This window comes from Myotis yumanensis, unplaced genomic scaffold (assembly GCF_028538775.1).
Source record: "Myotis yumanensis isolate MYYU_CA2020_CCGP unplaced genomic scaffold, mMyoYum1.0.hap1 SCAF_9, whole genome shotgun sequence".
Classification (NCBI taxonomy): domain Eukaryota; kingdom Metazoa; phylum Chordata; class Mammalia; order Chiroptera; family Vespertilionidae; genus Myotis; species Myotis yumanensis.
In genome coordinates, this window is record NW_027223760.1 from 32,545,740 (window position 1) to 32,558,125 (window position 12,386).

General features: G+C 36.0%; 1 protein-coding gene across 4 annotated transcripts in view; it reads right to left on the bottom strand.

The window, feature by feature from the left end:
* The window catches only part of BRAF (B-Raf proto-oncogene, serine/threonine kinase), a 144,877-nt gene that overhangs the window by 64,537 nt on the left and 67,954 nt on the right, over positions 1-12,386 (bottom strand). For all 4 annotated transcript variants that reach the window (XM_070424037.1, XM_070424035.1, XM_070424036.1 and 1 more), the window contains exons 4-5: positions 4,665-4,768; positions 3,793-3,895 (exon numbers count right to left, since the gene is read on the bottom strand). In XM_070424037.1, the coding sequence (XP_070280138.1) occupies positions 3,793-3,895; positions 4,665-4,768 (207 nt within the window). The remainder of the gene's footprint in view (positions 1-3,792; positions 3,896-4,664; positions 4,769-12,386) is intronic.

Here is a 12,386-nt window from a genome sequence, read left to right on the forward strand (position 1 = left end):
GAATCTTTTATGCTGCTAGCATAATTTCAGGAGATAGAGCACAGAAAAATACAAAACTTTCACATAGGAATAAGCATTTTATAGTCATCTGATCTTCTTTGCTACCATTCAGATCTTCACTCTCCTGATAATCTGTATCATGAAACCCCAATTTCTCTTCCTGCATTAATTTACTCAATTGTAACCTTTCTTACTATCACTGACTTACACTTGAAAATTACGTGTAACTGGTTGTGTGTATATGTAAAGGAGAACAGAGAGATAGAGAAGAGGGGAGAAGGGGGGAAGCAGAGAGCAGAGAAAAATATCTGAGAGGAGAAAACATGGGTATGCACTTTAGTATAAATTGCAAGTGATATATTCAGGATGGAGCAAAAGTAGGCTTATAGTTGTGAGTACACAAAAAGTTGTATTATTTTCCATATGAAAAACTATAAACCTACTTTTGCCCACCCTGTACTTGTATTTTTAAGTATATGTTTGTCAATAAAGGTGAACACAGAAAGGTGTTTCTTTTCTTTTGGGTCACAATTTAGGCTTATTCTGAATTTGGGCATATTAAGACATGGATGGTAAATTAATGGGAGGCATAGACCAGGCAATCTGCATGCATTAATTTGTAAGGTGTGGGGCTGTCTGAAGGAAGACATTAACCTGAGTGCCTACAGAAAAATGGGAAGGGCTAGACAAATGACATCTGTTTCAAATCTTGTTTCCCTACCTTCCCTGCCATCCTTCACTCCACCAGTTCTAAAGGATTCTAGGGATATAGGCAAATACTGAAGGAATTGCTTTTATAACAGACACTATGAAACCATAAGGCAGCAGCAGCATTCCTTGAATAGCCAGCAAAATCCAACAGAGATGCAAAGAGAGTACAGGCTTTTACTCTTGCCTCTATTTGGAACTCGGGAGGCAACCAATCCATGTGTCTCTCTCACATCAATGTTTCTCTCTGTGTGTCTCTCCCTTTCCCTTCCACTCAGGGGAGTAGTATGATTATATATGAGTTTAGAATAATTGCTAAAACACATATCTAATTATTCTAAAACACATATCTAGTCACATTTCTCCCCTGCTTACAATCACTAAATTCCCAATTACTTTACAGAGAAGTCCAAATCTTTAACATGGCTTACAAGGACTCTCATGAACTTGACTGCTTACTCTAGCCATAACTCTTGTTATTTTTAACATCCCCCTCCTCTAACTTTGTAACAACCATTCTGAACATTATTATTGTTGTTATTACTATTCTTATTCTTATTACTGTCAATCCTCACCTGAGGATATTTTTCCATTGATTTTTAGAGAAAATGGAAGGGAGAGGAAGAGACACACAGAGAGAAACATTGATGTGAGTGAGACACATGGATTGGTTGCCTACTGCATGCACCCTGACCAGGATTGGGGATTGAGCCTGCCACCAAGGTATGTGTCCTTGACCAGAATTGAACCTTGGACGCTTCAGTCCATGGACCAATGCTCTACCCACTGAGTCAAACTGGTTAGGGCTGAACATTTTTTTAAAACTGAAAAGGTAACATGTTTTCTTGCTTACTTTTCCCTTCACTCTTCTCTGCTATTCCCTCATCCATTAGACCTTAGCTTAGATATTCTTCATTTGGGAAACCTTCTGACCCCTCAAAGGCAGGTTAGGAGTCTCCACTCTGTATATCTATAGCACTTTACACATACAGTTATTACAAATGTTTATAAAATTTTCTTATTAAATCAGCTGTCTCTCTACTCAAAGGCCGGGATACTTTTTTCCTTATTCATTGTTATATTATCATATTAGACACAGTGTTGGCAACTGGGAGGTTTTCAATAAACATTTACTGGAAGGTCTCCAATAGTGCTGAAAGGATTTCCATACTCTGGAACTAACCTGCAGTTTGCTTTCATTATATTCCTATATCAAGGACCTTCCTGAGGCACTATTTTAGTACAATTTTCTGATTAGCAACTTAAGTCTTCTTTTACCTCTCCATATCTGATTCCTAGCTAAGCATAATAATTAAGAAAAAGAATAGTAATCACTATGAAATGTAAGCTCAATTGTTTTTTTATTCCTAAAATCTTACCACTCAAAATTCTACACTGAGTTAAAACCCAATAGTAATGAACTTCCTAGTTCATCATTATAAAACTATTTGCATAGTAAATCTGATTGATGTTAAGTGTATTTTACACTTGTTCAGAAGATGCCTTGATTACTGAAATACCTGATTTCATTATTCACCACTAATAGAGCCCTGAATACACAAACCCCCATGGAAATCATCTCATCAATTGTCTGCTTTAAGAGCCCAGCTGTACTAATCACCAAGGCACATGGAAAAACACTTGATGCCGAAATGGTAGCAATAACTATCCATCTAGAAAAAAATAAACTATGGTTAAAATTTCAGATATATAGATAAGAAATTTACTCCTGTCTTGCAGATTACTCTAATCCTGGCTTTTGCCTACCCTTTTAGACGACAGGTTCTCAAGCTCTGGGAACTGTGTCCTCATCTATAAGGTAGAGAGGTTGCACTTTTTAGGCTTTATGCTGGTGACACTTAGCTTAGGCTAGGTTCTAGCAAGTGCAAACACCAAAGGGAGAAGTCATCAAAGAGAGTTTTAATGTCTTCTTTCAGTCCTCAAGGAGAGCTGTGCCACTTCCATTAACTTATACTTTAGAAAATTTTATGCAAGTATGTCAAGATGTATGCAGAAAGATTCTGTTTAGGCCTGTACATAATAGATTTTTAAAACAACATCTAAATGTCTATTATTAGAGGGATGGTTAATTATACAGAATTTATACTATTCTTACAGATTATGCAATCATTATAAAAATAAAACTAGGTATACTGCCCTAACTGGTTTGGCTCAGTGGATAGAGCGTCGGCTTGCGAACTGAAAGGTCCCAGGTTCGATTCCAGTCAAGGGCATGTACCTTGGTTGTGGGCATATCCCCAGTAGAGGGTGTGCAGGAGGCAGCTGATCAATGTTTCTAACTCTCTATCCCTCTCTCTTCCTCTCTGTACATTAAAAAAAAAAAATTGCCTAAAAAAAAAAAACTAGGTATACTGACATAAAAAGATGTCTATGAAGCAAAGAACAAGACTCCATTTTTAGTTTAAGAAAAGGAAAGAAATGGGAAATAATGAAGATAAAAGAGGGGAAAAGAGAAAATGAAAGGAGAAAAACCTTAGGGTCATAGGTATAAGCATATATGTTTATAAATATATATAGAAAGAATTTGGAAGACTATACAACAGTCGATTAATACTAGTTTACCTCTAGTCTGGTATTTTCACTTTTTTACTGCTATACATTTTGTACCTTTTAAATTTTCTTTTAATAATGAGCATGTATTGCTTTTTTTAAATTCAAAAGAAAGTATAATGACTCAAGTAAAACTCTTTAGTTTAAATTCAAGTTTTTTAAAGAACTGATTTTTAACTGAGGTAAACTATCAATCCCCAAATTATTCATTCATATTTCATATTTCCTAAATAAAAATTCATTCACAGAACATAAATATTTTAAAATATATATTTATTTGATTTCAGAGAGGAAGGGAGAGGTCGAAACATCAATGATGAGAGAGAATCATTGATTGGCTGCCTCCTGCACGTCCCCTACTGGGGATTGAGCCCGCAACACGGGCATGTGCCCTTGGCCTGAATCGAACCCAGGACCCTTCAGTCCGCAGGCCAACGCTCTATCCACTGAGACAAACCAGTTAGGGCAACATAAACATTTTTGACATTTCAAAAAAAATATAAAGGTACATACAAAGTTGTGTGTTGTAAGTGGAACATTTTCCAATACTTCGACATGCAATTCCTCTCCAGTAAGCCAGGAAATATCAGTGTCCCATCCAATTGGTTTCTTCTCTCTGAAAAGTGTAGACACAAGCCTTCCTTGGTAATCATACCTAAAAACCTTCATATACCTCATGCTGAAGATACAGAAATTGGTTAGTGAGTGGCCAATAATGGTGAGGGAGTTTTGGCTCCCTGGTCTTCCACTGTTAGAAATTTAAATGGCAATAAATTAATTTTTAAGTTTACACCAAATAAATGTATCACTCTTGGACAAACAGCAAGGTAAAGAGATGTACTCTTTTCTTAAAGTCAGTTCCACAACAGCAGAAAATTACTGTTCCTAGCATTAAAAAAATAAAATAAAATAATCACAGGTATAGATATATCTATCCAAAGAAAAAGAGTACTTAAGGGACAACATGCCCCCAAAAGGATAATTTTAAAAACAGGATTCAAAATTAGGAAGATGTGTGTATCTTGGCATAATTTTAGATGTTTTGAAAAAAAGTTCAATATAAAATGTTAATTTGATAAGCCTTTTGTGAAACTACGAGTTTGTATTAAAAATAGGGGAGTAGAGCCAAGTCCACTATTCAAATGAGTCACATTCTAAATGGTTAAAAAAATTTACGAATCACATATTTCAAATAAAGCCATTTAATCAGAGTAACACACTATTGTCACACACAAAATTATCTAATGTTAATGCATCAAAAGGCCCACAGGATTTCTTTAGGCTAAACTTAACAATAATTTAATACTGTTTTCTAAAGTTGATTTTCAATTCCCCTGGTTTAGGTAAAGATCACAACAAAATTTCACATCACATACAAACCATACCCATCCTGAATTCTGTAAACAGCACAGCACTCTGGGATTAGACCTCTCATCATCAATGCTTTCTTTAGACTGTCCCGGACTGTAACTCCACACCTTGCAGGTACCTACAGTATCATAATTGCATGATATGAGGTAAAGGAAATAAATTATGTTTTTCACATTTAAAAAAAAATAACTTACCTATATCAGATACAACATAATTTCTACAGCTTACTATTAAAGGGAAACTATGACAGATATGTATTATTATTCACAACTTACAACGAATTTTAGTTCATTAAAATTATAAAATATTTTAAACATATAAGAGAGAATAGAAAATATAACAAATCACTATGTACCCACTACTGAGTAACTATAATGTCAACATTTAAAGCAAAATCAATTTTGATCCAACACTGTTTAAAACTAAAAACTGCAATCCTTCAATCACACTGATGGTCCTTAAGAGATGTATTACTGATCCTAAACATAGGAGAGAAAAAAATACTTGTCTTATGTGTATAACTGATATTTGTCGTTTAGTTGACTAGCACTCCTGTTTCCCTAGGGAACCTGCCCTTCCTTAAAAATTCCAGGAGAGGCTCTCAATCAAGGGTCACTACTTTTCTAGCTACACATGACATAAGCTGGCTAATCAGTGTCCTATATCCCTGGCAATAGCAATTGATCCAAAAATAGATATATGACCCCAATACAATCAGAGTTCCTCCCTAACTGATAAATGGAACTGGCTGAGAGAAGTTCCTCTTTTTACTATAGTTACAGTGTGCCAAGCAGATAGAAATCTGGAGCCCCAGTGGCCATCTTTCCCACTGCATTGAGGAAATTTGGACACAGAATGAAGCTAACCTGGGGAGAAGTAGAAAAGGCACTGGGACCCCTGGAAAGAGATAAAAGAGTTTATATACTTGAGGTCATCCCTATTTTGGCTTTTTCTTCTTCAAGCCCCCTTCCCCAGTGAATCTGAATAATTTGCAACTGAAAGAGAACAGACAAACACAATGTGGACTACAGTGGTGCAGGGAAGTTCAGGTTTTAATGGTGAGGGTGGTGAGGTGGAGGGGAGTGGAGGTACAGGGGATGTGTTAGTTAATAATAAAATTAAAGGTTCCATTTTTTTAAATCACGTAATTCTTAGCAAACCAAAAGTTTCTAAAGAATCTTCATGCTACAGGGGCAAAATGGAGTAAGAGTAGATATAAGACAGCTGAATTTAAATAGTATATCAAAGGGAGAACAATCCAGAAAGCCAAATTAGGACCTACAATCAGAAAAAAGTAGGATCCCAAATTTGGAACAATATAACCATTAAAACTACCCAGCAAGGGAAAAGTTTCTCATGAATGAGTAGGCTCATCACTGGAAGTATGCATGAGATTGGATTGGTACAGTTGATCCTCTTTATTCATGCATTCTGCACTTGTGGTTTGTCTACCTGCTAAAATTTGTAACCCCCAAATCAATACTTGTAATGCTTTTGCGAACATGTGTAGAGCAGCAAGCTGAACATGTACCTTCCCAGCTGAGACTGGAAAAGGTCACACTTTGCCTTCTTGTTCTAGCTCTCATACAGTAAACGGTAAACAAGTGTCCTATGCCAGCGGGCTTTTATGCTAATGGATGCCAGCAGACTGAAAAAACAAAAAAAACAAAACCAACCACAAACCACCTAAGGGTCACTATTCAGAGGCCATCTTTGGCTCATTTCTATAACAGCAACCCTGTATTTGCCCTGACTAAATGGGTCAGTATTCACTAATTCAGTGCTTGCAGCAATTTTACAGAACATAAATATTGTGAATTAGCCATACCTTCTAGAAATAATGAACTGAAGGGAAAAGCTCACTTTTCCCCTCTACTACTCATATTCTGCCTACTCTAATGCAAATACTTCTTGATTGGCAACCCTAATTTAGTTTTAAAAGAAGGTATTGTTAACTTTTGTGTGTGTCAGACTTCTGAGAATCTGATGAAAGACTCCAATGCTCTCTCTGACATAAAATTTCAGGGAGGGGGATTCATGGAACCTGAAGCCCATGTAGGGATTGCTGAGGAGCCCACTGAACTCAGATTTAGACACCCCCCCCCCCCCCCCAAATATAATCTTACATTTCATTAGTCTGCTGACAATTGTTCCATTATTTTTAAATCAAAATTAAAATTCTGTATGGCATATAAAGCATTCAATGAACTGGGACTATCTACCCCTCAGGTCCTTTGGTAATTTCCCTCATACACTTCTGTATTGCCATTTTCAAATACAGCTATGCTCCCTTATGTTTCTCTTACACAGGTTGATTTCAAGGTGTATGTATATTTCATCAGCAGGCAAAAAATTGGTTTTCCACTTTACCACCAAAACAAAGTTATCAATCACTCCTTTATTCCATTTCTGTAGGCTGATTTTTTTGTACTCCTTGCTCCTTCATGATAGCACCTGTTCAATAGACCAACAGACCAGTGGAAAAGTCCAAAACAGATTCCAACACATAAAGGATATTAGAGTAAAATAAAGGCAGCATCTGAAATAAGGTAAAGATTGACTTTTTAATAATTAATGTTGGGACATCTGGATTGAATCTAGGGGGAAAAAAGGTTCATCCATACCTCATACTGTATACTAGGGTAAACTACAAATGGAACAAAGATTTAAATGATGAAAGCAGGAAGGGGCAATCATAAAAGAACTGAAAGAAAGCAAAGCAAACTCCTTTACAACCTCAAGTGACGAAGGCCTTTATAATTATGATGCAAAACCTGAAAACTATATTAGAAAAAATAGTAAATTCAACTAAACAAAACTAAGAGCCTTTATGTTACATATGTTTTTCCACAATTAAAGCCGTTTTGCATGTTTTCTCTTAGGTAAATAGGAGTAGAAAGGCTGAATCATATGCTACATGCATGTTTAAAAGTGGCTCCTCAGCAATCCATACATGGGCTTCAGATTCCATGAACCCTCCTCCCCGAAATTTTATGTCAGAGTGAGCAACTGAGTCTTTCATCAGATTTGGATTTGTCTTGGAAAAATATCTGCAACTCATGTAATAGGCGTATGTTGTATATAGAGAGAGCTCCTGAGAAAATGAGATCAAAACCAACAACCCAATAAAAAAATGGGCAAAGGACATGAAAGACAGTTCACAGAAACAGAAATATAAACAGCCTTCAAACATATGAAAAGGTGGTGTTCAACCTCACTGAAAAAAGCACTCAAACTTGTCAGGATAGTTTTCACTTATCATGTTGGCAAAAATCCAAAAGATCAATAACATATTCCATTGATGAGGTGATCTTAAACAGGCATCTCATACATTGCTGGTAGCAGTGTAAAATTAAGCTAGAACTATGAAGCAAAATTTGAAAGTATAGTTCAGAATTACAAATGTAAATTTCTCTCTTTGATCCAGGCAAACCTACTTTTGGTACAGTATAGTACACCACTATACTTGTAAACTATAGTTGTGTTTATCAGTAGCACATGTCTTTCTATGAATAGACCACAATTTGTTTCACCATTCAACTGTTGATGGACATTTGGATTATGACCAATTTTAGACTATTACAAATAAAGCAACTAAGGACATTTTTGTACAAATCTTTGTATTGGCATATGTTTTCTCTTGGGTAAATAGAAGTAAATGGCTGGATCATAAGCTACATGCATGTTTAACTTTTTACAAAATTGCAAAACAGTTTTAATTATGAAAAAATATATGTAACATAAAACCATCTTAACCACTTTTAAACATACAGTTAGATGTGTTAAGTACATTCACATTATTGTGCAACCAATCTCCTGAACGCTCTTCATTCTGCAAAACTGAAATTCTATGCCCATTAAACAACTCCCCATCTCTCCTTTCCCCAGCCCCTGGTAACCATAATTCTATTTTCTGTCTCTATGAATTTGACTACTCTAGGTACTTCATATAAGTGGAATTATATAGTATCTGTCTTTTTGTGATTGGTCCATTTTACTTAGCATATTATCTTGAAAGTTCATTAATGCTATAGAATACATCAGAATTTCCTAATACATTTTAAGGCTGAATAGTATATTGCATTGTATGTATACACATTTTATTTATCCATTCATCTGTTGATGGACAATTGGGTTGATTCCACATTTTGGTTACTGTGAACAATGCTGCTATGAATATAGGTGTACAAATAATCTCTTTGAAACTACAACTGAATTTGTTTGGGTATATATATGCAGAAATAGAATTGCTGGATCATATGGTAATTCTATTTTTAGCTTTTTGAGGAACCTCCATACTGTTTTTCATAGTGGTCACCATTTTACATTCCCATCAACAATGCACAAGGATTCCAATTTCTCTACATTATTGCCAACACGTGTTTTTATTTTTTGATAGTAGCAATTCTAATGAGTATAAAGTGGTATCTCATTGTGGCTTTGGTTTGCATTTTCTAATGATTAGTTATGTTGAGCATATTTTCATGTTTGTTGGCTATTTGTGTAGCTTTTTTGAAAAAAATGTCTATTCAAGTCCTTTGCCCATTTTTAAAATGGGGTTGTTTGGGTTTTTTTGTTTTGTTTTTGAGTTGTAGGAGTTTCTCAAAATATATTCTTAATATTAACCCCTTGTCAAGATATATGATTAGAAAATATTTCCCCCTATTCTGTATTGACTTTTCATTCTGTTGACTGTATTCTCTGATTGACATAGGTTTTAAATTTTGATGTAGCCCAATTTCTCTATTTTTATGTTGTCTGTGACTTTGCTGTCATATCCAAGAAACTGCCAAATTCAATGTCATTATGTTTTCCCCTCAATGTTTTCTTTTAAAAGTACTAGTTTTGGCTGTTACATTTTTGATCCATTTGAAATAGCTCTGTATATTGTATAAGTTAAGGTTCCAACTTCATTCTTGCATGTGTATACCCCGTTTTCCCAGCACCATTTGTGGAACTGACTGTCCTTTTCCCCACTAGGTGGTGTTGGTATCCTCATAAAAGATCCTTTGACCATATATGTGATAATTTATTTCAGGGCTCTCTATTCTATTTCATTTGGCTATATGTCTCTCTGTCTATGCCACTATCACAATGATATTACTGTATCTTTGTAGAAGTTTTGAAGTCAGGAAGTGTGAGACCTCCAACTTTGTTCTTTTATAAGAATGTTGGGCTATTCAGGATTCTTTGAAATTCCACATGAATTTCAGGATGGAAATTTTGAGATTTTGAAAGGGACTGCATTACTAAAACTGTCAAATTGTTTCCCAAAGTGGTTGTACCATTATACATTCCCACCAGCAGTTATTCCACATCCTCACCAATAATTGGTATGGCCACTCTTCCATTTTAGCCATTGAAGTAGATGTGTACTGGTATCTTGTGCCTTTATTTTACATTTCCCTAATGATTTATGATGTTGAGCATCTTCTCATGTGTTTACTTGCCATCCATATATCTTCTTTGGTGAAGTACTTGTTCAAATCTTTTGCCCATTTTTAAATTAAGTTATTTTTTAAAAAATACATTTTATTAATTTTTTACAGAGAGGAAGGGAGAGGGATAGAGTGTGAGAAACATCAATCAGCTGCCTCCTGTACACCTCCCACTGGAGATGTGCCCGCAACCCAGGTACATGCCCTTGACTGGAATCAAACCTGGGTCCCTTCAGTCTGCAGGCCAACGCTCTATCCACAGAGCCAAACCAGTCAGGGCTTGAGTTATTTTCTTGTTATTGAATTCTAAGAGCTCTTCATATATTCTGAATACATGTTCTTGATCAGATACATGTTTTTCTGTGGTTTATCTTTTATTCACTTAATACTGTCTTTTGAAGAGAAGTTTTTAGATTTGATGAAGTCTAATTTATCAATATAGTAGTCCCCTCTTCTCCCTGGTTTCACTTTCTGAGGTTTTAAATACTCACAGTCAACTGTGGCCCAAAGATATTAAATGGAAAATTCCAGAAATAAACAATTCATAAATTTGAATGCATAGCGGTTCTGAGTAGCATGATGAAATCTTGTGCAAGCCCATCCCACCATCGAACTGGGGCATACATCATCCCTCTTCCCAGTGTAACCACACTATATACACTACCTTCCTATTAGCCCTTGGTAGTCATCTTGGTTATCAGATTATTGACAGTCATAGTATTCCAGTACGGTCCCAGTATGTGTTCAAGTAACCCTTACAGTGCATAGCCTAATAATGTCACAACATCTCCATCATTCAGCTCACAGGATCTCATCACACAGGCACTGTATAATTTCACATCATCACAAGAGGGGTGAGTAGAGTACAATAAGATATGTTAATAGAGGGACCACATTCAAATAACTTTTATAGTATACTAGAGGCCTGGTGCACGAATTCGTGCATGGGTGGGGTCCGGCCAGCCTGCCCAGATTGGGGCCAGCCGGTCGGGAGGAGGGACTGCAGGAGGTTGGCTGCCAGCCCCGCCCCCATGGGAGCCCAATTGGGGATGAGCCGGCAGTGGGAGGGGCCGAGGGACGTCAGCAGGCGACCCTGCCCCCATCAGGCTGGTTGGCTGGTCACAGTGTGTGTCATAGCAACTGGTTGTTCTGGTCTTTCCAGTCACTTGGTTTTACATATATAAAAAAAACATTTTATTAAAGAAAAATTTTTTTAAACATTTTTATTGATTCTGGAGAGAGAAGAAGGAAGAGTGATATATATAGAGAAACATCAATCAGCTGCCTCCTGCACACCCCTATGGGGGATCAAGCCTGCAACCCAGGCATGTGCCCTGACCAGGAATCGAACTGCGGACCTCTTGGTTCATGGGTCAATGAGCAACACTGGCCAGGCAAACTGCTCTATTTTATTAACTGTTAATCACTTACTGTGCCTAATTTATAAATTCAACTTATCAACAACCACTGGGAGTCTTGGAATGTACCCCCCTTGGATAAGAGGGACTACTGTATGTTCATTATGGATTGTGCTTTTTGTGCATATTTAAAAAATTACTGCAAATTCCAAGTCACAAAGATTTTATCCTGTGTTTTCTTCTACAAATTCTATAGTTTTAGGTTTAATTCTTACTTTTCATTCCTTCCTGTGTTCAAGCAGAACCTGGGAGAGGTAAACTCCTTACCTGAAAGGCCATTATAGTGCATTCACTCATAGTGTACCAAGCTAGCTAAACTCATAGTTTACCTGAGTGACTTATAGGCATCTATCACACTTTGTGTATATTATTCTATTGTTTTCTGGCTTTCTGCAGCTGCTATGAAGAAACTGTTTTAATAATCTAAATTGAAATTTTTTTTATAGGTAATTTCCGCCCCTCCCCCCAAGTGATCTGGAAACAATATCCTTTCATTTTGTTATATTTATAAGTATGGATTCAAATTTACTTACCAACTTAGGGCTTATGTTGCCCAAATCTTTAGACCTATGTCTTTCATAAATATTAGCCATCATTCTTTAAATTTTGCTCTAATCCTTTATTTCTATTCTCACTTTCTGAAATTCTTTTTGAGACACATAATGAAATTGTTCATTCCCTTCTTCATGTACTTAACCTTTCTTTATATTTTCCTTCATTCAGTTGGGTTTTATCAACTTTTTACCTCATCCATTGAAATTTTAAAAATAAACATTGTAATTTTCATAAAGCATTTTAATACAGCTCTGTGGTAAGCTGTAATGATCTTGACATGTTGAGATGTTTTTTATTCCATTTGTCTTTTTTTAATATGTTGAGA